Source organism: Erythrolamprus reginae, chromosome 2 (genome assembly GCF_031021105.1).
Source record: "Erythrolamprus reginae isolate rEryReg1 chromosome 2, rEryReg1.hap1, whole genome shotgun sequence".
NCBI lineage: Eukaryota > Metazoa > Chordata > Lepidosauria > Squamata > Dipsadidae > Erythrolamprus > Erythrolamprus reginae.
The window spans coordinates 32,384,730-32,411,346 of record NC_091951.1 but is presented as its reverse complement, the minus strand read 5'-3'; the positions used below and the strand labels follow the sequence as shown (position 1 = coordinate 32,411,346).

At 44.0% G+C, this 26,617-nt stretch overlaps 1 protein-coding gene across 1 annotated transcript; it reads left to right on the top strand.

The window, feature by feature from the left end:
• The first annotated feature begins 1,449 nt into the window (after window positions 1–1,449).
• LOC139160106 (E3 ubiquitin-protein ligase TRIM39-like) lies at window positions 1,450–21,626 on the top strand. Its single transcript, XM_070737643.1, has 7 exons — window positions 1,450–1,906; window positions 4,511–4,606; window positions 6,457–6,687; window positions 7,510–7,532; window positions 17,797–17,915; window positions 18,731–18,763; window positions 20,205–21,626. Exons 1-7 carry the CDS (start codon window positions 1,493–1,495, stop codon window positions 20,723–20,725), a joined length of 1,437 nt encoding a protein of 478 aa, XP_070593744.1. The 5' UTR covers window positions 1,450–1,492; the 3' UTR covers window positions 20,726–21,626.
• The last annotated feature ends 4,991 nt before the right edge of the window (window positions 21,627–26,617 follow it).

The following is a 26,617-nucleotide window of genomic DNA, read 5'->3' as shown; positions in this document are numbered from 1 at the left end:
ATATGACATTATCGGGCGGGAAAAACCATGGTATAGGGGGGGGAAACGCAAAGTATTTTTTAATTAATATTTTTGAAAAACCGTGGTATAGACTTTTCGTGAAGTTCGAACCCGCGAAAATCGAGGGAATACTGTAATGGACTGTGCTGAAATGATCAGGCTTACATATTAATTACAAAACAAACAAGAGAATGGGACTGTATGGGAAAACCTCTACAAGTGGCTAGATATCAGAAGAGATAATATAAACAAATAAATAAATACGAAATAAAGGGGAAATTGTAAACAATGTTTCTATGTTTCTATGAAATGTAGTTGATAGACAGGGAAAGCATAGAGATTAATATTTTTTTCTTTCCGAATATACTAGAACTGTAAAATAAGAAAATAAGGGTGTGTTATGTAACTGCCTTGTACATGTACCGTATGAATTATACAGTGATGTTTCTGTACTGTTTTTAATGATTTGTTCAAATATTATGTTTTCTCTTTGCATTTTTTCTTTGTTCTGTTTTTTGTTGTTGTTTGTTTACATTTCAATAAAATTTTTATTTAAAAGAAACAAAAAAAAACCCAACAATCTGAGGCAGCCCAAAACTGGTTTCGATATTGAGATGGATGTCAGGTCCAGTTTGATCTAGTGGTTAAGGTGTCAGGCTAGAAAGAGGAAAACTCGGAGTTTATGTCCTGCCATAGCCTTGAAAACCAGCTGGGTGACTGAGTCATTTATTCTCAGGATTGTTGTGGGGGAAATAGGAGGAGGTTTAGGATATGTTTGCCACCTTCAGTTATTTGTAAAAAAAATAAATAACAAAAGGGAGTGAAACTGAACACTGATATGGTGACTTTGATTGCTAACAGCACTTCTCTGAAAAATCTCAAAACATCTAAGCTATTGAAAACTGACCAGGGTGATTAGACAAAAACAGAGAGAGAAAGAGCATTGCATGCAATCAAGATATGAGGACCAGCTATTCATTCATTCATTCCATCATTCATTGAGTCCTTCAGCATTGGGCGGCATAGAAGTCGAAATAATTAAATAATTATTTAAGAAAGTAAGTAAACAAATAAATTCATAGACAGACAGACGATTTATTGCACTGCCATATCTTCCCAGTTCAGAACGAACATAATGAAAACATATAGCAATCATCTTCATATCCTCTCTAGGTGCTGAGAACAAGGATAAATTGTAATGATTGGACTTCGTCCCAGGTAGGTTTACTTCCATCCAGCATTTAAAACAATTTCCCCCTTTAACGAGCTGGTTGCGCGAATAATAAACGATTCGGGATCCGTCCCGTGAATCTTCGCTCCAATTTCTCCCTTTTAAAATACTGCCGTTCTCCTTTAAGAAGCCAGAGAAGCTAACCACAAGAAGACCAACAATTTGTTTCGGTTTCCTGTCTGGGCAGAGCCCCAAAGGCGGTCACCTGATTCACAGGAAAAGTTTCGAAGCTTAACTTTCTCTTTCCTTCTGGAGACGGCGATGGCGTCAGAGGCGCCCTTGCAGGATTTCTTGGAGGAAGCCACCTGCTCCATCTGCCTGGAGTATTTCCAGGACCCCGTGCTCATCCCGGAGTGCGGCCACAACTTCTGCCGGGGCTGTTTGACCCGCAGTTGGGAGACGTCGGAATCAGAGGTTTCCTGTCCCCAGTGCAGACAGACCTTCGCGCCCCGCAGCGTCCTCCCCAACCGGCAGCTGGCGCGGATGGTGGAAGTGGCCAAGCGATGCGGAGGTCTTTGGGGTGAGGAAGGAGGGAGCTTCTGCCCGAAGCACCGGGAGCCCCTCAAGCTCTTTTGCAAGGACCAGGAGACCCTCATCTGTGTGGTCTGCATGGTCTCCAAAGAGCACAAGGGCCACTCGGTGATCCCTCCGGAGGAGGCTTTCCCGGAATACAAGGTAGGAATCAGCCTGGAGGAATCGCTGCGGAGGGACATCCAGAATCCTTTGCCTTCCTGGCAATGTTTGAACCAATTTACTTGCTTCCTCTGTTGTCTGCAAAATGGGATTAGCATAGGGCAGAACCATCACTGAGAAGCAGACTGGAGGGAAAATCCAAGAAACTTTCATTGAAGTACTTCAGCAAAAGGGTCTCAGCAGAATAATAATAATAATAATAATAATAATAATAATAATAATAATAATAATAATAATAATAATAATAATAAATAATAATGTTCTGTGCATGTTTTTAAAATTATGGATTTTTTGTTTTTATTATTAGATTTGTATTATATATTGTTTTTCTATTACTGCTGTGAGCCGCCCCGAGTCTACGGAGAGGGGCGGCATACAAATTTAATAAATAAATAAATAAATAATGATAATAATAATTTATTAGATTTGTATGCCGCCCCTCTCCATAGATTCGGGGCGGCTCACAACATAACAATACAATATAAATCCAAATCGAATATTTTAAAAATTAAAAAACTGATTTAAAATACATTGTTATAAAAAAACCTTATCTGCTACACAATCATACACACTCAGTGCAACTGAACATAAACATAGTAAAGGTGAACAGAAAAAAAGGAGGGGTGGAGATTAAAGGAGCCAAGACTCCAACCACATATACAAAGACAAATTTGATACAGTTAAGATTAAGTTTCCTTGACTCATTGGTTCAGTGAAATGTTTTTTATATTTCTTGTCCTGATCTACTTTCACCTCCTTCAGAAATTGCATATTTTATGCTAATCTTTCTTTATCAAGGGATGTGTGTTTTATAATAAGCTAGAACAGTGATGGTGGACCTATGGCACGGATGCCACAGATGGCACCCGGAGCCATATCTGCTGGCACGCGAACCATTGCCCTAGCTCAGCTCCAACCTACATGTGTGTGCCGGCCAGTTGATTTTTGGCTCGCAGGGAGGCTTTGGTAGGGCGTTTTTGGCTTCTAGAGGGGAGGGGGAGGTCATTTTTACCCTGCCCTGGCTCCAGGAAAGCCTTTTGAGCCTGCGGAGGGTGAAACATGAGCCTACTGGGCCCACCAGAACTTGGGAAACTGGATGTTTCTGGCCACTAGGGACCCTGGGTGGGGGAGGGGAGAAGCTGTTTTCACACTCCTCAGGCATTGAATTATGTGGTCACATGATCAAAATTTGGATGCTTGGCAACTGCCATGTGTTTATGAAGACTGAAATATATACTGCTCAAAATAAAAGGAACCCTTAAACAACACAATATAATTCCAAGTAAATCAAACTTCTGTGAAATCAAACTGGCCACTTAGGAAGCAACACTGATTGACAATAAATTTCATATGTTGTCAGCACATTCAACTTTGTACAGAACAAAGTATTCAATGAGAATACAGTGTTTCCTCGATTTCTGCGGGGGATGCGTTCCGAGACCGCCCGCGAAAGTTGAATTTCCGCGAAGTAGAGATGCAGAAGTAAATACAGGTGTCCCCCGATTATCGCGAGGGTTCCGTTCCAGGACCCCTCGCGATGATCGGTTTTTCGCGAAGTAGCGGTGCGGAAGTAAAAACACCATCTGCGCATGCGCAGATGGTGTTTTTACTTCCACCGCAGCAGCGAGGAGCCGAAGATTGGGGTTTCCCCGCCGCCCACGCAAACTCCTCGCTGCTGCCGCGCCCGCCGCTTGTCCGCCGCCTGCCTGCCCGCGCGCCCGCCGCTCACCCGCCCTTCGCCCGCCCACGCCGTTTGCTCGCGCCGCTTCCCAGCTGAGTCCTGAAGCCAGAAGGCAAAGGCGAACTTCCGCGTTTGGCTTCGGGACTCAGCTGGGAAGCGGCGCTGGGGTCTTACCGGCCGCCCACGCAAAGGGGAAACCCCGGCTCCTCGCTGATGCCCGCCGCTCGCCCTCCCGCCAGCAAGAGGGGGAAGACCCAGGGAAGCCGCCCAGCAGCTGATCTGCCGGGGGAACGCAAACTCCACTATCTACGCATGCGTGGCCATAGAAAAAAGGGTCGCGCATGCGCAGATGGTGTTTTTACTTCCGGGTGGAAAAATCGCGATATAGCGATTCGCAATGATCGGGATCGCGAAACTCGGGGGATCACTGTACACCATTTTTGGCTAGGGACAGTATCACAAGCCATCCCTTAACACTTTAAACCCTTAAATTACCATTTCCCATTTACTCACCATTATTACTGGTACTCACCATTGAATAAGACACTTAGTGATCCTGATATTTATAAACATAATTATTTATTAACAATAATTATTATTGTAAAAATTATTAGTTTGGCGATGACATATGACATCATCGGGTGGGGAAAAACGTGGTATAGGAAAAAACCCCACAAAGTATTTTTTAATTAATATTTTTTGAAAAACCGTGGTATAGGTTATTCGCGAAGTTCGAAACCGCGAAAATCAAGGGAACACTGTATTTCATTCATTCAGATCTAGGATGTGTTCTTCGTGTGTTCCCTTTTATTTTTTTGAGCAGTGTACTATATCTTCTAATTGGAGTTTCCCTCTAATGTAATTCTTTACAGAAAAGAAACTCAAAACTTGTATTTTCTCTTCAGATCAATGCTGAGGATTGCCTGAAGGTTCAGAAGGAGCAGAAAGAAAAAATATCTACATACAAAAGAGACACAGAGAAAACAGTGCAGGAAGTACTTGTAAGTATTGATCCAATGGTGAGGATTTTCTGAGCTAATAGGAAGGAGACCCCCTCCGCCATCTTTAATAATAGACAGCCTATCTGTAAGTACAAGTTCTGACTGAAATGAAATTCAAATTATTCTTTGGGGAGGGGAATTTTTTTCCCTTCTCCAATCACGTATACAGAAAAAAAGATAACATTAATTTACAATATATCACTTTTAAAATTTTGGTATACATAAATTAACCAATGCCACCTCCTTACCATTTGACATCTGAACCAAAAAATAATTATTCCAATTCCTTATATGATAAGAATTTTTTAAAGAAACCTGTTTGCCAATATACATTTTAGGCTGTTACTATTCTTAATCACATCAAATTAATTAGATCGTAATGTTTTTAATTTTCTCAAAATCTCCTCCATATCAATTTTCATGTATGCTTTCATGTACCCTCTTCCATAATAAATGCCCCCTAGAATAAAAGAGAAAAAGAAAAAGGACATTAAGGGAAAAGAAAAGGAGCAAAAAATTCAGATTACTTCCAACACAGTATTTAAATTAAAACCAACCATTGGTAAAAAGTAGTTAAAATATATATAAAGAGGGCAAAAAAGGAGAAGCCACCATATACTATATCCCAAATATCGCCAAGTTAATAAGCCAAATTAAAAAAGAACCTAATTAAAAATAATTCCCTTTCATGAATAAAAATACAAAATAAAAATAGAGATTAAAGATTAGAAGATAGCAGGGGAAAAATAAGAAAGAAAAGAAAGAGACCGCCTCCTGCCGCACGAATCCCAGCGACCGATTAGGTCCCACAGAGTGGGCCTTCTCCGGGTCCTGTCAACTAAACAATGTCGGTTGGCGGACCCCAGGGGAAGAGCCTTCTCTGTGGCGGCACCGGCCCTCTGGAACCAACTCCCCCCGGAGATTAGAACTGCCCCTACTCTTCCTGCCTTCCGTAAAATCCTTAAAACCCACTTTTGCCGTCAGGCATGGGGGAACTGAAACATCTTCCCCTGGGCATGTTTAATTTATATATGGTATGCTTGTGTGTATGTTTGTTAGTATATGGGGTCTTTTTAAATCTTTAATATTTTAAATTGTCAGATTATTTACGATTTGTTTCCACGTGTTGTGAGCCGCCCCGAGTCTTCGGAGAGGGGCGGCATACAAATCTAAGTAATAAATAAATAAATAAATAAAAAGAAAAAGAGAGAATAAAAACAAAGCTAAATACTCCATACATTCATCATGCCCTACTAAAAAAAACAGTAAGAATATCTTCCCTATACTAATTATAACACTTTCAATCCATCATCATGCCTTATTCTAAAAAGAAAAAAAGTCACTGTATAGCCAGTGTAATCATCTTCCATATACTAATTATAACACTTTCAATCCATCATTGCGACCATTGACCCCGCCCCTCTTCCAAAGAAATTCAAATTAATGACACTGTTAGAGCACTGAGATGTCACCAGTCGCTGAATGACATAGTTGGATTAAGTGTACCGTGTTTTATACAAAGGGTTTGGCTTGCTGAATAAAGTAAGGCAAACCATATTTCATCTAATTGGAAAAAATTGTGAACTCAAACATTTTTCTGTCTCCTTTTTTGGAATCCCAGATTGCCAACAATATTTTCATAAGAGATCATTTAAACTCTATTTTTTGATTAAAAATATTTTCCTCCGCACTATTTTTTTAATATCAAAAGGGTTTTTTTTTCTTAGAAAATTCTTCCAACTCACTTCTAGATTCTTTAAGGAATCTATTGAATTATTATAGCAATAAAAATAAAAATAAAATAATAACAATAAAAATATGCTCTTTGCTTTTTCTCCTTCGTGTTCTAGGACATGATGAAAGAAGTGAAAAAAGATTTAATGGCTGAATTCAGAGAGCTTCAACTCTTGTTAGAAGCACAGGAGAAGCTCCTATTGACTAGGATGGACGAGATGGAGAAGGACCTTATGGCAAGAGAGGAGAAGGGTTTGGCCAAGCACATGGAGGAACTCTGCTCCCTTGACCATCTCATCCAGGAGATAGAAGAGAAGCTTCAGGAACCAGCCAGCAAACTCTTACAGGTCAGACAGGAAGTTGAGATCATAGAATGCTAGGGCTGGAAGGAACCTTGGAGGTCTTCTAGTAATCTAGTATTGGAAGATGGCTGTTGTATCTCCACTAAGCCCTCTATTTGTTAGGCTGAGCATTAATTAATTAATTAATTAATTAATTAATTAATTATATTTGTGTTCCCCTAGCCATTCATTGTACAGTTTGGCTTCCAGAGTCCTTATCATCCTTATTGCTGCTTTTTTTCTTTTCCATAAATTTAATTAAAATTATAATAGTGAAAAGCGCAAACGGAAATAAAGAAAATAGGGAAATAGAGAAGGATAAGAATGGGAAAGAAGTATAGGATAAAGGGAAAAGGAAAAGACCTCACGTTGTCTTTCAACTTTTTTCTGTACAGTAAAATGCAAAATAATATAACAGCCACAACTTTTATTTTTGAACATTTAGCAATTATTAGCCAAGAAAAACAGATTAGTCTAATAAGCAAAATCAAGTATTAAGAGTTCATTGTTTTGTATCTTGAGCACAAAGTTTAGACCCAACTTCCAAGTAGAAACATTGGGTGATAATCTAATTAAAGTAGTCAATTTTTTCATTTTTTCTCTACCTCCATTACTTTTTCCATCCATTCTTCTCTTGTGGTGATTGATATATTTTTCCATGTCTGTATGTAAGATTCTGGCTGGACTCAACAAGTTGAACAGTTGGGGGTGGGGCAAGAACAATGAGATTTTTAAAATTAAAATTCTTCATTTATTTTGTGAATGTAAGAATTTAATTTTCTGCATAGGAAATGGCTCCTTCCAGTGCCTTTTCTCTTTATTTTTTAGGACATTGGAAGCATCTTGAAGAAGTAAGTAAATCCACCCTTTTCTTTACAGTCTCAGATTCTCAGCAGATCTTTCAGCAGTTTTCCTATTTTGAGAACTGCTGTTTGTATTTAGCATTACAGTAGTCCCTCACCTATCGCTGGTGTTACGTTCCAGAACTGGCCGCGATAGGTGAAATCCGCGATGGGGAATTTATCGACTGATAGTACTTATTTAAGTATTTATATTGTAATTGTTTGGTAAGTGTTCATTGTTTTAAGTGTTTATAAACCCTTCCCACACAGTATTTATTTAAGATACAGTATTTAAATACAGTATTTACAATTTTAGATAATTTTTTTTTTAAAAAAACCTGCCGATCGAGTTCGGCGGGCTGTTTAAATCTGCCGATCGACTTCCTCAGAAACCCGCGATGAAGTGAAGCCGCAGTAAGTGAAGCGCGGTATAGTGAGGGACTACTGTATTTTAATGTAAAGACAACATACTGTATTTAGAAACATAGAAACATAGAAGTCTGACGGCAGAAAAAGACCTCCTGGTCCATCTAGTCTGCCCTTATACTATTTTCTGTATTTTATCTTAGGATGGATATATGTTTATTCCAGGCATGTTTAAATTCAGTTACTGTGGATTTATCTACCACGTCTGCTGGAAGTTTGTTCCAAGGATCTACTACTCTTTCAGTAAAATAATATTTTCTCATGTTGCTTTTGATCTTTCCCCCAACTAACTTCAGATTGTGTCCCCTTGTTCTTGTGTTCACTTTCCTATTAAAAACACTTCCCTCCTGGACCTTATTTAACCCTTTAATATATTTAAATGTTTCGATCATGTCCCCCCTTTTCCTTCTGTCCTCCAGACTATACAGATTGAGTTCATTAAGTCTTTCCTGATACGTTTTATGCTTAAGACCTTCCACCATTATTGTAGCCCGTCTTTGGACCCGTTCAATTTTGTCAATATCTTTTTGTAGGTGAGGTCTCCAGAACTGAACACAGTATTCCAAATGTGGTCTCACCAGCATTCTATATAGCGGGATCATAACCTCCCTCTTCCTGCTTGTTATACCTCTAGCTATGCAGCCAAGCATCCTACTTGCTTTCCCTCCGCCTGACTGCACTGTTCACCCATTTTGAGACTGTCAAAAATCACTACCCCTAAATCCTTTTCTTCTGAAGTATTTGCTAACACAGAACTGCCAATACAATACTCAGAATGAGGATTCCTTTTCCCCAAGTGCATTATTTTACATTTGGAAACATTAAACTGCAGTTTCCATTGCTTTGACCATTTATCTAGTAAAGCTAAATCATTTACCATATTACAGACGCCTCCAGGAATATCAACCCTATTGCACACTTTAGAGTCATCGGCAAATAGGCAAACCTTCCCTACCAAACCTTCCCCTATGTCACTCACAAACATATTAAAAAGAATAGGACCCAGAACAGACCCTTGTGGCACACCGCTTCTAACCTGACTGCTCAGAATACTCGCCGTTAACAATAACTCTAACAATAACAATAATTTCAGGGCTGTTTAGACATTTCCTTAGATAACCTCAACACAATAAAATTAACAATATTTGATATGATCAATTTAATTTTTATTTATTTATTATTAGAGTTGATTTTTATTAAATTATTACAGTTGGTTTCACGGTTGATTGGTTTCACAGTCAGTCAGGTGTTTAGATTGAATTTTGCCATTCTCCCCTGCACTGTTCGGAGAGTCCAATGTGGTTGTTCTTCAGCCTCATTGGCAGGGACTGAGTTAAAAATTAACATAATTATGTCCCGCCCCCCTCTACCTCCTCAGGTTCTGTCTTAAAAACTCAGTCATAGTGTAGGGACTATGAGTTTTCTTCTCACAGTATGTGAGATTTATAGGATGTTTACTAACAATAATTTTTTCTCCTTTTTTTCCCTTTCTCTATAGGAGGAAGACCTGGATCTCGAGAACCACTGCCCTCCGGGGTATTGTTCTCCGTCTCTTCAATCCCTGAGAGGCCACTGCTCTCCGGAGTATTGCCTTGCTGAAAGGGATTGCTGGATTGGGGTCCCTGACGCCTGCGATCAGACCCCCCCCCAACCACTTTTCCAGCGCAACGAGTCTCCGAGTATCGGTTCTTACCGATCAGAGGAGCAATCAGTACACAGAATTTCCCCATGGGGGGAAATCAGCTGTAAGGCGATCCCAGCAGCTCCCAGACAGCGTTCCTGCCGATCGGCAATGGAAAAAGAAAAAAAGATCAGCTGTTCGGAGGCCCTTTGCAGCCACCTTGTTCCCGATCGCTCAGAGGAGCAGAGATCGAAGGAATTGAAGGGGGGGGGGTGCAGAAGGTGATTGCCAAGCTGCCCGAAGTTGCGCCCGCCATTTTGGCGCAGGGCCAAAGCCTCTGAGTCCCCCTCCGGCCGTTTGAGAAGCAGAGCTTTTCCCGCCTGATGTCACGGCCGCCATCTTGTTTGCTAAGGGGTCAGAGTGACTAGGCTCTTTTCAGCCTATCCCAGGGCCGCCATCTTGCTTCAGGGCGTTGCCAGGACAACGAAGCTATTATGGGCTTCTACCTAGTATCCAGCCAATCACGAGCAGGAAAAACAGATGACATGTTATTTAGGGGACACCAGCTTCCCTAGTCCACCATTTTACTTGCTTTTAAGCAGTAACCTCGTGTTTTTTGGCTCGGTGTTGTTACAAACATGTCTCAAGCCAGTCCCAGCGCTCCTGTGCCCTCCTCCTCCAAGAATAAAAGTAAGGACAAGGGGCCCAGCTCAAAATCTAAGGGGAAAAGCTCTCAGTCCTCCAATGCACTAAAGGAGGCTGAGAAGAAAATAAAGGCCCTCGAGGCCCAGCTGGACAAAGCAAAACCAAGACAAGGGCCTAGCCCCTCAGCCATGGTTATTCCACCCGTTTATCAAAGCCCGCTGGGTCCTCCTCCCCTGTCATCGGCCACCTTCGAGGGGCCTCCCTTTCAAAGCGCTGGGGGTCTTTCACCAGACCGCCCATTAAGTGCCCCCCCACCATCTGAGGGATTTCAGAGATCAGAATGGAGCAGGCCTGCCTCTCAACCTCCAGCAGCTACAGCCACATTCACGCCCACAGCAGCAGGGCTCAGGGGCTCTACAGATAACTGGCAAGCCATGTCTCCCTCGGTACAAGACATGATTGCTTCAGCTTATGCACAGGGCATAGCAATTGGGGCCCAACAACAACATCAATCCCCCCTGCCACCTCGCCCCAGCAGGCAGGATATCTGGTCAGCTCCTGCACCTGCACCTTCCCTGCATGACTCTTTTCAGGAGGAGCAAGAGTTCAGAGAGGCCTTTTCAGACCCAGAGAATGAGCTGTCGGGGGATGAAGCCACCTTACCAGAACAGCCTGTATTAGCAGGCTTATTCAAGGCACCCCTTTTCAGGGTTCTCCTAAACAAGGCCAGAACCACACTAACTTTGACCAGTGCCCAAAAGACGGCTGACCAGGATGTGGGCACATTACCCGCTTCCAGACTCATTAATGAGCCTCAAAGGGACTCAGAAACTATCCCTGCAGTGCCCATATTTGCAGAAAACATAAAGAGGCCCTGGCAGCAACCAGCAGCAGCTCTGGGTCCCTCAGCTCTGGACAAGAAGCTTTACTCCTTCGATCCAGAAATAGAGGATTTGCTCCAATACCCGGCTGTGGATACCCCGGTTACCTCGCTAATTTCCAATGCCCTGGTTCCATCGGAGATGGCGGATGGTTTGCGGCCCGATGATAGGAAGGCCGAGAACCTGATCCGGAGAATGCACCAGCTATGTGCCTGGTCCTTGAGAGCTGCTATGGCAGCCTCCTTCTTCAACCGGGCCTCAATCCTTTGGCTTCGAGACATCCTCCCCAGGTTGGGCCCGGAGGACGCTCGCCTTCGCCAAGACATTAATAAATTGATCGCCTCCACGGAGTTCTCCGCCGATGCCACCTTGGCTGCTTCTAGGTTTTCATCCAGGGCAATGGCTACCAACCTTTCCACTCGACGCCTAATATGGCTCCGCTCTTGGCAAGCGGACGCCAAATCGAAATGGCGTCTTGCAACCGCGCCCTACCAAGGGACCACACTTTTTGGAGAATCACTAGATAAAGTCTTGATCGAGGATAAAGACAAGAAAAAGGTGCTGCCAAGGTCGGCGAGGAGGCAAGACAGGCGGGCGGCCCCATACTACAGAAGGCAGCCCTTTCGAGCGGACACGGCCGCGCCTGCGGCCTCAAACACCAGGCCATATGGACAGAGCTCCTACACGCAGCCATCCTTCAGGTCCGACAGAACAGGTTATGGAGACAGGAACCGACAGTTCCAACAGCCCCGCAGATCCTTTCGGGGCGGGAACAGAGGAGGGTACCGAAAACAAAAATGACTTACCCATCCAGGTACCCATCGGTGGACGCCTGCAGTCCTTCTCAGGCTCTTGGGCGGCTATTTCCACCGACATTTGGGCGCTAGATACCGTGAAGAATGGTCTGCGCATCAACTTCCTACAGACTCCTCCGGACAGATTCCTACAATGCCCGTCGCTATCTCAACCAAGATGTTCCCTGATTGCCAGGGAAGTACAACACCTGTTGGACATTGGGGCAATAGAACCGGTGCCAGTACATCAACAAGGACAGGGGTTCTACTCTATCGTGTTCTTGGTCCCCAAGACGTCCGGCGGCTACCGCCTGATTCTCAACCTCAAGCAGCTGAACATCTATGTTCGCTACCAACGTTTCAAGATGCATTCCTTACAGTCAATCCTGGCATCCATCCGACACCACGACTGGATGACCTCCATCGACCTCAAAGAGGCGTACCTGCACGTACCAGTTCATCCACATCATCGACGTTTCCTCCGCTTTTGTATACAGGACCATCATTTCCAGTACAGGGCAATGCCCTTCGGACTTTCATCGGCCCCCAGAGCTTTCACCAAGCTTCTGGATGTACTGACAGCCGACCTGAGAACCAGATCCATTCGTCTCATGGCCTATCTGGACGACGTAATCATCTTGTCCAGCAGCCCTCAACAGGCCAGACTAGATCTACAACGGACAATACGTTCTCTAGAGACCTGTGGTTTCACGATCAACTATGTGAAAAGCCACCTGAATCCAACCAAACAGCTCTTACATTTGGGAACTCTGATAGACTCTGCAGCCGGAATCGTTTACCTGTCATCAGAGAGGCAGCAGAGGGTGAGGACGCTGATAGCTTCTATTCAGCACCGCACCAGGATCCCCTTGGCCCTTCTATCCCAGCTGCTAGGAGTCTTCATCTCCTGCATCAGCATCGTCCCATGGGCGCGGCTGCATGCCCGCCCGCTTCAATGGCTCCTCCTCCCCTTCCAAAGAGCACGCATGAGCCACTCCAAACACCAGGTACGTCTCACGTTACCCGTCCGTCACTCTCTGCCCTGGTGGACGTCCCAAGCGCTGACCAGAGGCTCTCCCTTCCTACACCATCGGGAGGTGACGATCACTACAGATGCGAGCCTCTCCGGCTGGGGAGCACATTGCGGCTCCAGAGTGGCCCAGGGTCTCTGGACAGCAGACGACCTGAGGGACCCCAATATCAACTTACTAGAACTAAGGGCAGTCTTCAAGGCACTCCACTCCTTCAAAGACCGGGTAGAGGGACAGCATGTCCTCGTCATGACGGACAACGTAGCAACAAGGCCCCATATAAATCATCAGGGAGGTACGAGGTCGGGCCGTTTGATGGAGGAGGCTCACTCCCTGATGTCTTGGGCGGAAACACACCTGGTCTCGATCCAAGCAGAACACATCTCAGGATCAGACAACACCCAGGCGGATTGGTTGAGCCGCACAACCATCGACCCGGGGGAATGGTCATTGAACCCGGAGGTTTTCCAGGACATTATACACCGTTATGGGGAACCGGTAGTGGACCTGTTCGCGACCCACCTCAACAACCAAGTGGTCCGATTCTACTCCCGGTTCCCGTGCCCGGGAGCCGACCGTATCAATGCGCTCCTCTCCCCATGGCCAAGGGGTCTACTCTACGCCTTCCCTCCGACTTGCCTTCTACCCAGGATAGTCTCCAAGATACTCTCGGAGCAGGCGGAGGTGATTCTCGTCGCCCCCTTTTGGCCCAGACGACCATGGTTCGCGGACTTGATGGACCTCTCAACCTCCCCGCCATGGAGGATCCCATACCACAGACTCTCCCTCACCCAGGGGTCGTTGGTGCACCCAGAGCCTCAGTGGTGGAGGCTTGCCGTGTGGAGATTGAGGGGGACCGCTTGAGGGCGGAATCCCTGTCGGAAAAGGTCATCCATACCATCCAATCGGCTCGACGCCCGTCAACGACTCGCATTTACCAAGCAACATGGGCAGCGTTTTGTAGATTCTGCAGAGCTCGAGAGCTCCCCCCTCGCTCAGCCTCCATCTTACATCTATTAGACTTCCTACAGAAGGGGCTGGACGAAGGGCTGACCCCAAACACCCTTCGCAGGCAGGTGGCAGCTATCGCCACGGTCTTAAGACCAGACCCCCTTCGATCGATTTCCCATCATCCATGGGTTAAAGACTTTCTCCGAGGAGCCTCGAATCTTTCTCCTCCAGTTATCCATCACTTCCCATCCTGGGATTTGACTTTGGTCTTACAGGCCCTTACAGGACCTCCTTTTGAACCACTGAGAGAAATCACGCTTCGCCTTCTATCAATCAAAGTAGCGTTCTTAGTGGCCATCACATCTGCTCGCAGGGTGTCGGAACTCGCGGCATTGTCAGTCCGGCCGGACCTTTGCGTGTTCCACCCAGATCGGGTTACTCTTCGGTTAGATCCCAGCTTTCTGCCGAAGGTCAACACAAGATTTCATAGATCCCAGGACATAATATTACCGGACTTCTGTACCCACGGCTCACACCCGTCAGTCTTACGCTGGCACAAAGTGGACGTCCGTAGAGCTCTAAAGATTTACATTCGACGGACCAGCTCTTTCAGGAAATCAGAAGCATTATTCGTTTCCTTCTTCCCAGGATCCATGGGCAACAAGGTGTCCTCTAAAACTATCAGCCGATGGATCCGGTCCTGCATTATGGAGGCATACAGGACACGTGGGACACCTTTGCCAAGGACAATCACGGCTCACTCTACCAGAAGTGCAGCCACCATTGCCGCCTGGAACACACAGGCGTCAATCGATGACATCTGTCGGGCCGCAACCTGGGCGGCCCCCACGACTTTCATCAGACACTACCGTATAGACTCATTCGCTTCATCGGAAGCAGCATTCGGTCGCAGAGTGCTGCAACGGGTTTGTGTTCAGACACCCCTGGTCCAGCCTATCCCGCCCTAGTTGGTTTGCTTGGGTATATCCCACATTGGACTCTCCGAACAGTGCAGGGGAGAAGGACCGTTGAACTTACCTGAACGGTCTTCTCGCTGCACTGTGAGGAGAGTCCAAACCCTCCCGGCTTCTTGGCCCAGAGGTTCAGTTCGTTACCAGTTTAACTTCTTAGTTAATAAAATTGGTTTGTTTACACTATTCCTTCGTTTTTCTTGACTGAACCTGAGGAGGTAGAGGGGGGCGGGAAATAATTATGTTAATTTTTAACTCAGTCCCTGCCAATGAGGCTGAAGAACAACCACATTGGACTCTCCTCACAGTGCAGCGAGAAGACCGTTCAGGTAAGTTCAACGGTCCTTTTATCCACCTATTGAGTCTAAGCTCTTCCAAGCAATGCAAGTATCATAAATACATGCTGGTTGCCAAGCAAACAAATCGTGATTACAGAGACACTGTGATAGATGTTGTGAGAAAATATTGTTGCTAACAAATAGTCAGAAATTGAAGGTTACGTATAACTGCGATTTCATTGCCTTACCTAAATCCATCAAGATCTGTTTGAACATTATATCCATTGTCTAATTACTTGTGACACCCATGTTAGTCATTGGTCATCAGTCATTTGGTAAACTACAGCCCGTTTGTTTGGCCAAGAGATTCACAAGAATTTTCCAGAGTAGGGAACCCAAAACTGAAACTTAGTTGCCATTACTATATCTCTTGTTTAACCTGATGAAGGTGAATGAGTGCAGTTCTGGATCAGGATCCACTGAGTTGCCCTGGTGCCCATATTTGAATAGCTAGCCAGAGAAACAACTGAAGTCTGGGAAATGGGCCCTTATCAATCAACAGGAGTGCTGATTTACCACCAGCTTTACCAAGTACAGTGGTACCTCATGATACGAACCCATCGTCTTATGAACAACCTGAGATACCAACCCGGGGTTCAGAAAATTTTTGCTTCTTCTTATGAACTTTTTTCTTCTTACGAACCCGCCGCCGCTGCCAAGAAGCCCCGCCGCCCGGCTGTCGGTTTTTGAAACAGCCGGGGGGCTTCCCTGCATCCTCCTGAACCCGAACGCCAAACCCGAACTTCCGGGTTCGGCGTTCGGGAGGCCGCCGAGAAGCCCCGCGGCTGTTTTAAAAGGTGACAGCCGGGTGGTGGGGCTTCTCGGCGGCCTCCCAAACCCCGAACCAGGAAGTTCGGCAAATGTTCGGGTTCGGGAGGCCGCTGGGAAGCCCCACTGCCCAGCTGTCACCTTTTAAAACAGCCGGGGGGCTTCCCAACGGCCTCCCGAACCCGAACGCCAAACTCGAACTTCCGGGAGAAGCACTGGGGAGGAGCAGAAGGGCCAGCTTGCCTCCCTCCCCAGCGCTTCTCCCAGGAACACAGGGACGGCGAAGGGGCAGCGGGGAGAGAACGGGAGGCTCAGCACTCCGTCAGGGGCAGCGCTGGCTGGCAACTTTTCTTTTTAGCGCTGGGGAGAAGCAGAACGGCGGCTTGCCTCCCTCCCCAGCGCTTCTCCTCGGAACACAGGGATGGCGAAGGGGCAGGGGGGGGAGAGAACAGGGGCTCAGCACTCCGCAGGGGCAGCGGTGGCTGTCAACTTTTCTTTTTAGCGCTGGGGAGGAGCAGAAGGGCCGGCTTGCCTCCCTCCCCAGCGCTTCAGTCAGGAAGACAGGGACGGCGAAGGGGCGGGGGTGGAGAACGGGAGGCTCAAGACTCCTTTCGCGATGACGGCCTGACTTCCGGGTTTCTAAGTTCTGAGCTTACACGCATTAATCGCTTTTCCATTGATTCCTATGGGAAACATTGTTTCATCTTACGAACGTTTCACCTTATGAACCTCCTTCTGGAACCAATTAAGTTCATATCATGAAGTACCACTGTACTTAGGAGCCAAGGATGGGACAACACTAGAAAACAACAATGAATGACTTAATAATTGGTCATCAACATCCCACTGAACAACTACAAACTACACACAACTAAACACCACATAAATACAATACATATACCACATAGAACAGCTCAGTGCACACATTCAGGTGTGAAAGAGAGTTTCCCTGAAGGACTTAAAAGTCTGAAAGCTCAGAAGACAAAACCTCTGGTGACCGATGCAGATTAGATCATGTAGCTGGCTAATCCTCAAGCACCATTTGATGGTTTAGAAAGCTTCTATTGGCAGGTTGATAATGGTTACAGGAACTGGGCATGGCTAGTCCAATGAAGAGAAGGATGAGGGGAGATGGGATATCAGCATTCCAGTATTTCAGGGGCTGTAACAGAGAGGAGGGGGGGGGTCAACCTTTTTTCGAAAACACCTGAAGGCCAGACAAGGAATAATGGATGAAAAATGATCAAGGAGAGGTTCAACCTAGAAATAAGGATACATTTCCTGACTGAAGAGAATGAACCACTGGGACCGCTTGCCTTCCAGACACTGTGGGAGCTTCATCGCTGTAAGCTTTCAAGAAGAGATGGTGTAAGGCACTGATGGTGACCCTATGGCACATGTGCTGCAGGTGGCATGCAGAGCCATATCTGAAGGCAGGTGAAGCATTGCCCTATGTCAGCTCCAACATACATGTACACGCCCGCCAGCAGATTTCTGGCCTTTTCGGCTGTTTTTGCTCTCCCTAGGCTTCAGGAAGTCCTGAACTCTGGGGATGGCGAAAAAACGGACAATGGGAAGTCCGGAGACTTCAGTGTGTCCTGTGTGCATGAAAGATGTTGTACGCATAAGCAGGAGGCAATGTGGGGGGTTTGTCCATGCATTGGGGGGCGCATTGCATTATGTGTGTGGGCACGAGTGCACACGCAATCACACACAGCCACACTTTTGGCACCAGAGGCAAAGAAGGTTCACCATCACTGGTGCAAGGTCTCCTGCTTGGGTGGCGGTGTGGTGGGGGATGGACTAGATGACCTTCCCACTCTTATTCTGTTATTTTGACTTGACAGGTACCAGGATGAGAAAACGTATGAGAATCCAGTGGATTTACTTCTAGAGCCGAAGAGGGCAATCTGGGATTACAGTGATGTCCCTGCGCTTCTGAAAAGGGCCAATAAAAAATTGAGAGGTAAAATAGAGCCGCTGGGGTTTTGCCCTGGATGACATTTTGAGCATCCAAGAGAGATTCTGGTTCAGTGTCATATGGATCAAAGAGGGATCGGTTTCAGGATCAGTGGCTCAGTTATGATTGTAAGACGAGACTTGCCTGTATTTTTTGTAGCCCAAATCCATATGCACTGATCAGTGGGACAGCAGAATAAACTACCACCAGGTATAATGTATATATATATACAGGTAGTTTTTGACTTATGACTTATGACAGTTGAGCTGAAAATTTCTGTTGCTAAGCAAATCAGTTACTAAGTGAGCAGTGGCCCATTTTACGGACTCTTGTCACAGTTATTCAGAAAATCCTGGCAGTTAAGTGAATTGTGGTTGATAAATGAATCTGGCTTCCCCCATTGACTTTGCTTGTCAGAAGCTCCCCAGGAAGGTCGAAGAGGACAATCCCAGATGCTGCAACCATGGTAAATATAAGCTGGTTCCCAGTGCCCGAATTTGGGTCATGTGACTGGGGAGGCTCCAGCAGTCATAAGTGTGAGAATTGGTCATAAATCACTTTTTTCGGTGCCGCTGTAACTCCTCTACACATATAGTGGTAAGTTGACTTATCTGTATTCATGCCTATGGAATATATAGTAGAATATATTTATACCTGATGGACTATGTATAGCCACCAATGACATTTTGGCTTCTGGTTTTCCATATTCCTTATTTCCTGATTTGAGTCCAAGGAAAGCAAACCAGGATATCTGTAGGGAGGCCCTTCTGTTGCTTGAATTCTAGTGATGAGATGCTGAATGCCTCCCTCTTCTTCCCCAGATACTCTGGAAAGTGGACTTCAACTACAGGAAGGTAAATATTATTAGAATTTTAAGCTCTGATGCCAGTAATTTAAGAGAAATCTGATAATTAACAAAAAAGAAAAATATAAGAATAGTTACCCTAAAGACTATGATGATCCAGTAAACTTTAATGGTTTTATGATTTTTGAACTATTACTTCCTTGTGGGTCTAAGTGTCTAATCACACTTGGCAAATAAACCTGTTGTTCTGTTCTTTTTTTTAATGGGTAATTTATTTTTATTTTTCTCCTTACAAACTCCTTCAATACATTTGGAAACATTTTCATATTATGATAAAAACAGTATCTAATTAGTACGTTCTTTATAATTAATCTCCCCCCAAAAATTATTAGTTCCAAATTAATTACTTCCGGTGTCAATCCAGCCCCACCCCCCAACCTTGACCTCTAATTTTGTCTTCTAGGTATCTAATTTTCTTCTAATTGAATTCAAGCTTAATTTTCTTTAAAACCTTATTAAATTAATATCCTTCTGCTTTATGTTCTGCCGGCGTGTCTCAACTGCCCATAATTACAGGGTAATTAGTCAAGGAAGACACACACCACACAATAAAAGGAAACCCCAAAAGTCTTTATAAACAGAAAAACAGAAACAGCTCCCTTTTTAAAATGTCAAAGGGATTTTCTGGTACACACAAGGCACAGGTTAAATGCAGTCAAATTGCTCACCCAATAACTGGGACATTGAGTTCAATTCTAAAGTCCAGAAAGTCCACACACAGTCTGGAACGGCAAAAAACCACGATCTTGATGAAACAATGAATCAGATAAACTGCCATGAGGCTAAAACACCAGGCTGCTCTTTTATCTGTAGCACTAATTACAGCAGCCCCACCCAACCACAGGTGGCCCCATTTATCTCCTGTAATAATCCTTCAGTTGTTCTCTCCTGTGCATCACTCTACGCATGTGTGGATGTGTCATAACTTCTTGTTCCAAATCCAGGGATGATAGGGGTGATTGATCTCCTCCTGGGCTGTCTGCCAAACTTGATGTCTGAGTGACAGGCCCTCTCCTCTGTTTTGTTTTTTTCGTGTCCTGTCCTATTCCTACTCCTACTCCTCTACTCCACACCACTCCACTTTACTCCATTCTGCTCTGTTCTATACATGATCTAGAAAATTGAAATCAATCTTGGTGTAGAATGAAAGATCTAGAGAAATGGGAAAATATGGCCTGGGACTGAAAAGAATATTGAATTTGTACCAAACTAATAACATCCTGTTGATTTTACTGCTTGATTAGAACTCTTAAAAAGGCAAAGCTTAGGTATTTAAAAGAAAACAATGAGTCTTCCAGTCCTGGACGGGGTGTTTGGAAGCTGAACTCCCTTCACACAAGAGGGTTAAACTCTTGGAGGTGAAGACACACGCAAGGTCTCTAACTGAAGTTCTTCTTCTCCTCCATCCTTCCTTCCCTTTCCCCTTACAGAGAATGTAACTCTGGACCCAGGCACAGCCGATCCTAACAGCCTTCAAATCTCCGGAGATCGAAAAAGCATCCTAAAATTTCTGCTAGGTAGAGCAATATATCCTCCTCGTTCCCCATACCCCGAAAGATATGAATATAATCCTTTTGTTCTTGGCTGTCAGATGTTCTCAACTGGGAGACACTTCTGGGAAGTAATTGTAGGGGATGGAACAGGATGGGCTGTAGGGGTTGCCAAAAAGCCAGAGAATGTAACAAATGTTTACCTGCTGACCAGCTGCTGGCAGATTGGGGAATGGGATGGGAAATACATGGCCAAGTCTCCATCAGGATGCTCTGATCTGGTCCTGACTGAGAGGCCCATGAGGATCCAGGTCTCTCTCAACTGCGAAGGGGGACAAGTGAGCTTTTTTGATGCCAGGACATTAACTCTGCTCCATACATTCTCTGACGCTTCCTTGGTTGGAGAGACCCTTTGGCCCTGTTTCTATTTTGCCAAGGATTCCCGCATGACCCTCCCCTAAAAAATGGGACCTCCATAAGCAAAACTTTGGAAAAATCCCATTTTTCAAGCAGGGATCTCTGAAAGCCTTTAAAGCAGAGGTTCCTTAGCTTTTTACTACTTCAGCTTCCTTTATTGTCTATTATGTGCCATACCAAATTGGTTGGAGATGTGTAGCATTGGAAATTTAAGGAATGGGTCAGTCAATCAACCTAAGAAGGTGGGGTGTGCACCGGGCCAGATTATCTCCGGGACCGCCTTCTGCCGCACGAATCCCAGCGACCAGTTAGGTCCCACAGAGTGGGCCTTCTCCAGGTCCCATCAACTAAACAATGTCATTTGGCGGGCCCCAGGGGAAGAGCCTTCTCTGTGGCGGCCCCAGCCCTCTGGAACCAACTCCCCCCAGAGATTAGAATAGCCCCCACCCTCCTTGCCTTTCGTAAGTTCCTTAAAACCCACCTCTGCCGTTAGGCATGGGGGAACTGAGATATTCTTTTCCCCTAGGCTGCTACAATTTATGGATGGTATGTTTGTATGTATGACTGGTTTTTATAATAAAGGTTTTTAGCTGTTTTAGTATTGGATTGTCGCATGTTGTTTTTACCACTGTTGTTAGCCGCCCCGAGTCTACGGAGAGGGGCGGCATACAAATCCAATTATTATTATTAATAATAATAATAATATAAGCTTGATAAGATGTAATGTCATATGTTAAGGTATATCAGTATTAAAGATAGCTCATGTTACAGCCAAACCCATAAATCATGGATTTTAGATGTCCATCACAGTTCTCCTGCCCATTAATGTACTTTGCTTGTTTGTTTAATGTTTAGTTGCAACCAGTGATTGTAATTTTATGATTGTCTCCTGGGTTATAGTTCATTCCTTTGCAATTTTATGTCAATAAATGTATTTCTATCTCATTTTTGCCAATATGAGATTTTATTTCTATTTTAGAGTGGCGTTGTTACTTTTATGTTTTGTGAAATCAAACAAATCAGTGATTATTCACTGTAATACTGTACATACATAGAACGCGAAGACACACAGAAGACAAAAAGAAAACAGACCATCTGTTATAAACATAGGAGATGTGAGTGCTATATGAACTAAATATTTCACCTGGTCAAGCCAAAATTCAAGTAGAATTGTTAATGGAATTGTAAAAATTAAATTCATTATGAAATAAATACATTAGTTGACAAGATGCTAGATAACATCCTTTTTCCTTCTTGCTTTAAGTCCCACTCTGCCTTGTATTGAGTAGCTGTAAAAGAAGCCAATGTAGTGTGGTAGTTAAGAAATCAAGCTAGAAGCCATGAGTTCTAATCCTGCCTTCGGCACAAAGCCTGCTGGGCAACCTTGGACCAGTCACTCTCACTCAGCCCTAGGAAGCGGGCAATGGCAAGCCACTCCTGAACCTTGACCAAGAGAAGTGGAGGGAGATTCCTCCAGGTGGTCACCAGGGGTCAAGCAATCTGAGACAGATGTAATGTACAATTAATACAATATGATAATATAGAACGAACAGTTAACATGCTTCCTGGATGAAAAACTTTGGATACTAGATACATTTAGACGACTGGGACAAACTCTGGAAAGAAAACTATAAATTAACACTATTGGTTCCTTACAAGGAAAATCTATATAAGATGTATTATCAGTGGCATTTCACTCCCGCCAGACTCACCAAAATTCATCCCAACATAGGTCCCCTATTTTGGAAATGTAAAAAACAACACAGAATATATTACCATATATGGTGGTCATGACAAATGGCACGAAATAGTTGGATAAAAATTAAGACTTGGCTAAAAGAAATGACCCAATGTGACATTGAAATAAGACTTGAGACCTATTTATTAGGAATTATGTTAGGACAATATATACTAAACCAAATTATTATCTAATTATCCATATACTAACTGCCGCAAGATTGGCATATGGCCAACATTGGAAAGACAAAAATCTCCTGTCAGATAACATGATAATTAATAAAATAATGGACTGTGCTGAAATTACCAGGCTTACACATGAATTACAAAACAAACAAGAGAAAAACTTCATTACCGTATGGGAAAACCTCTACAAGTAGCTAGATATCAGAAGAGATAATACAAATAAATAATTACAAAATAAAGGGAAAATTGTAAATAATAAATTTAATGAAAACAGCTGGAAATATAGTTGATAGATAGGGAAACCATAGAGATTATAATTTTCTTCTTTCAGAATTTACTAGAAATGTAAAATAAGGAAATAAGGGTGTGTTATGTAACTGGCTTATATATGTATGTATTGTACAGTGGTATTTCTGTACTGTTTTTAATGTTTTTGTTCAAATGTTATGTTTTTTCTTTGCATTTTTTATTTGTTCTCTGTTTTTTGTTGTTTAAAATTCAGTAAAAAAAATATTTTTAAAAAAACAAAAAAAAATCCGAGGCAGCCCAAAACTGGTTTTGATATTGAGATGGGTGGTCAGATCCAGTTTGGTCTAATGGTTAAGGTGTCAGGCTAGAAAGAAGAAAACTCGGAGTTTAAGTCCTGCCATAGATCTGAAAGCCAGTTGGGTGACCGAGTCATTTATTCTCAGGATAGTTTTGGTGGAAATAGGAGGAGGAAGATATTTTGGATATGTTTTCCACCTTGAGTTATTTGTAAAAAATAAATAATAGCAGGAGTGAAACTGAACTCTGATGTGGTGACTTTGATTGCTAACAGCACTTCTCTGGAAAATCTCAAAGCATCTAAGCCATTGAAAACTGACCAGGGTGATTAGAGAGAGAGAGAAAGAGAACATTGCATGAAATCAAGATATGAGGACCAGCTATTCATTCATTCATTAATTGAGTCCTTCAGGATTGGGCAGCATAGAAGTTGAAATAAGCAAGCAAGCAAGCAAGCAAGCAAGCAAGCAAGCAAGCAAGCAAGCAAGCAAGCAAGCAAGCAAGCAAGCAAGCAAGCAAGCAAGCAAGCAAGCAAGCAAGTAAATAAATTCATAGATAGGCAGACAAATAGATGATTTATTTCATTGCCATATCTTTCCAGTTCAGAATAAACAGAATAAAAACATATAGCAATCATCTTCATATCCTCTCTAGGTGCTGAGAACAAGGAGCAAAAATGTTCCCTTCCTGAATCCAGGAGTAAGAAAAATCTTCTCTGTTCACATTCTTGGAACTCTTTGTGCTGGATGTTGTCATTAAATAAGTGGTACTTTTTAGGATTTTCCTTGTACCTTTGCCTTGTCTATTTCACAGATTTTTACCCAGGATGGACATGGCAAATTGATCTGTATTAACAAACCATTCTAACTAAGCCTGTCAGCTGCCCTCTTATGCTTACTTGTGCTTCACTGTTATGTGGTGACAGGCTTCCATGAACCGTGGGGAGAGGGAATGAAGGGGAGAATTTCTGGGGAGATGAAAGTAAGTGGAGAAAACTAGAGAGAAATCCGTCCAGAGAGACACTAGGAGCCAACAATCTGGAGCAGCCCAAAAGTGGCCTCGATATTGACATGGGCGGCCTCAGATATAGTTTGATCTAGTAGTTAAAGCACCAGGCTAGAAAGAGGGAGAATTGAGTTCAAGTTCTGCTTTAGCCATGAAAGCAAAAGGAGTGACTGAACTAGTCATTCTATCTCAGTCCAACACATCTCATAGGATTGTTCTGGGGAAAATAGGAGGAAGATGTATTTGATATATTTGTCACATTGAGTTACTTATGAAAAGAATACAAGCAGGACACACAATAAAAAATAGGATAGACAGGCAGGCAGACAGAAACATAGAAGACTGATGGCAGAAAAAGACCTCATGGTCCATCTAGTCTGCCCATATAGTATTTCCTGTATTTTATCTTAGGATGGATATATGTTTATCCCAGGTATGTTTAAATTCAATTACTTTGGATTTACCAACCACATGTGCTGGAAGTTTGCTCCAAGCATCTACTAGTCTTTCAATAAAATATTTTCTCATGTTATTTCTGATCTTTCCCCGCAACTAATGTCAGATTGTGCCCCCTTGTTCTTGTGTTCACTTTCCTTACCTTGTTTAACCCTTTAACATATTTAAATGTTTCAACCATGTCCCCTCTTTCCCTTCTAGTTCTCTAGATGATAGATAGACAGACAGACAGACAGACAGACAGACAGACAGACAGACAGACAGACAGACAGATTCCCTGTTTTCTGCAAAATAAGACATCCCCTGATAATTAACCCAATTGGGTTTTTGAGTGCATGGCAATAATGCCAAGCAATTATTTCAGGGTTCAGAAAAATATAAGATGGTCTTATTTTTAGGGAAACATGGTAGAGCAAAAATTCATGGGGGATGAGAGAGAAGGGAAGAGAAAGGAGGAGGTTTTGGTAGGAAGGAGGAGACCAAGGAAAGAGAGATGGCAAGAGGGAGCAGAGAAGGGTAATGGGGCCTCCACCCCACAGAATAAGGGGGGGTCAATGGATGGGGATAGGTTGAGAAAAGGAGGAGAAAGGAGGGAGGGAAAGATGTGGGGGAAAGGGAGACAAGCAGGGGGATCAACAGAGGAGCAGACAGAGGCAGTGGTAGGCAGGCAAGCAGCAGGGGAGAGGAGAGAGCAAAGAGAGGAAGGACTAAACCACCCAACCACAGGATCGGCCTGCAGAGATGCAGAAGCAGCTGGCTGGAAGGACAAGAGTCCAGCCGAGTAGGGCAAGTGGAGGTGCTTGAGCAAAGGGAGCAGAGTGGAGGAGTTGGATCCACAAGGAATGGACTGTAGCAGGGAAGGGGCCTGCATGGTTGGAAAGGAGGGACCCTTTCAGGAGTTGAAACCAACCAACCAACCAAGAGCCCTTCACTCTTCTACCATTGACAGAACACCCACAAAACTAGATTTACAATCCTGAGTCTTGAAAGCTTAGAACTATGATACCTTAAACATGATCTAAGTATTGCCCACAAGATCATATGCTGCAATGTCCTGCCTGTCAGACTACTTCAGCTTCAACCACAACAACACAAGAGCACACAACAGATTCAAGCTTAATATTAACCGCCCCAAACTTGACTGTAAAAAATACGACTTTAGTACTCGGGTTGTCGAAGTGTGGAACTTATTACCGGACTCTGTAGTATCATCCCCTAACTCCCAACATGTTACCCGTAGACTATCCATGGTTGACCTCTCCAGGTTCCTAAGAGGTCAATAAGGGGTGTACATAAGCGTACTAGAATGCATTCTGTGCACTGTGCTATAGTCTCTCCTATATCTTCCCTACTATATCCTCTATAACCTTCATTGTGTATTACTCTGTATTGGACTAAACAAATAAATAAACCAATTACTCAGAGTAGAGCTGCAAGGGACTTTGGTGGTCTTCTAGTCTAGCCCCCCTGCTCAAACAGGAGACCCTATATCAGGGGGGAGGGCTGCTGCCCAGACGGGGGAGGGCGCAATGGGTAGGGAAAATGGAGCTCCATCCCAGAGCAACCAATTTCCACTGAAAGATGTTGAAAGAAAATGCAGGGCATCTTGCATAAGCCACGCCCCCCCCCCCCCCCCCAGGAGATATAACACAAACACACGCTATTTGAAACCCACAATTCAGGAAGGGACCATACTTCCCCACCTCTCCTTTTATCAGGATCTAAGGATCAATAATTGATGGGGGGGCACTCTCCCGTGTTTTTATCCCCCCCTCTTTTAACAGGATGCTAGGATCAATTGTTTTTTAATTGGGCTTCGTCCCAGGGAGGTTTACTTCCCATCAAGCATTTAAAACAATCTCCCCCTTTAACGAGCTGGTTGCGCGAATAATAAACGATTTGGGATCCGTCCCGTGAATCTTTGATCCAATTTCTCCCTTTTAAAATACTGCTGTTCTCCTTTAAGAAGCCAGAGAAGCTCACCAAAAGAAGACCAACAATTTCTT

What these genes read in the sequence shown, in the direction of transcription:
- LOC139160106 (XM_070737643.1), top strand. Translation starts at nt 1,493, where the DNA reads ATGGCGTCAGAGGCGCCCTTGCAGGATTTCTTGGAGGAAGCCACCTGC. An exon ending in ATTGGAAGCATCTTGAAGAA is followed by an intron (nt 7,533 to 17,796) that starts GTAAGTAAATCC and finishes TTGACTTGACAG; the next exon opens with GTACCAGGATGAGAAAACGT. An exon ending in TGGACTTCAACTACAGGAAG is followed by an intron (nt 18,764 to 20,204) that starts GTAAATATTATT and finishes TTCCCCTTACAG; the next exon opens with AGAATGTAACTCTGGACCCA.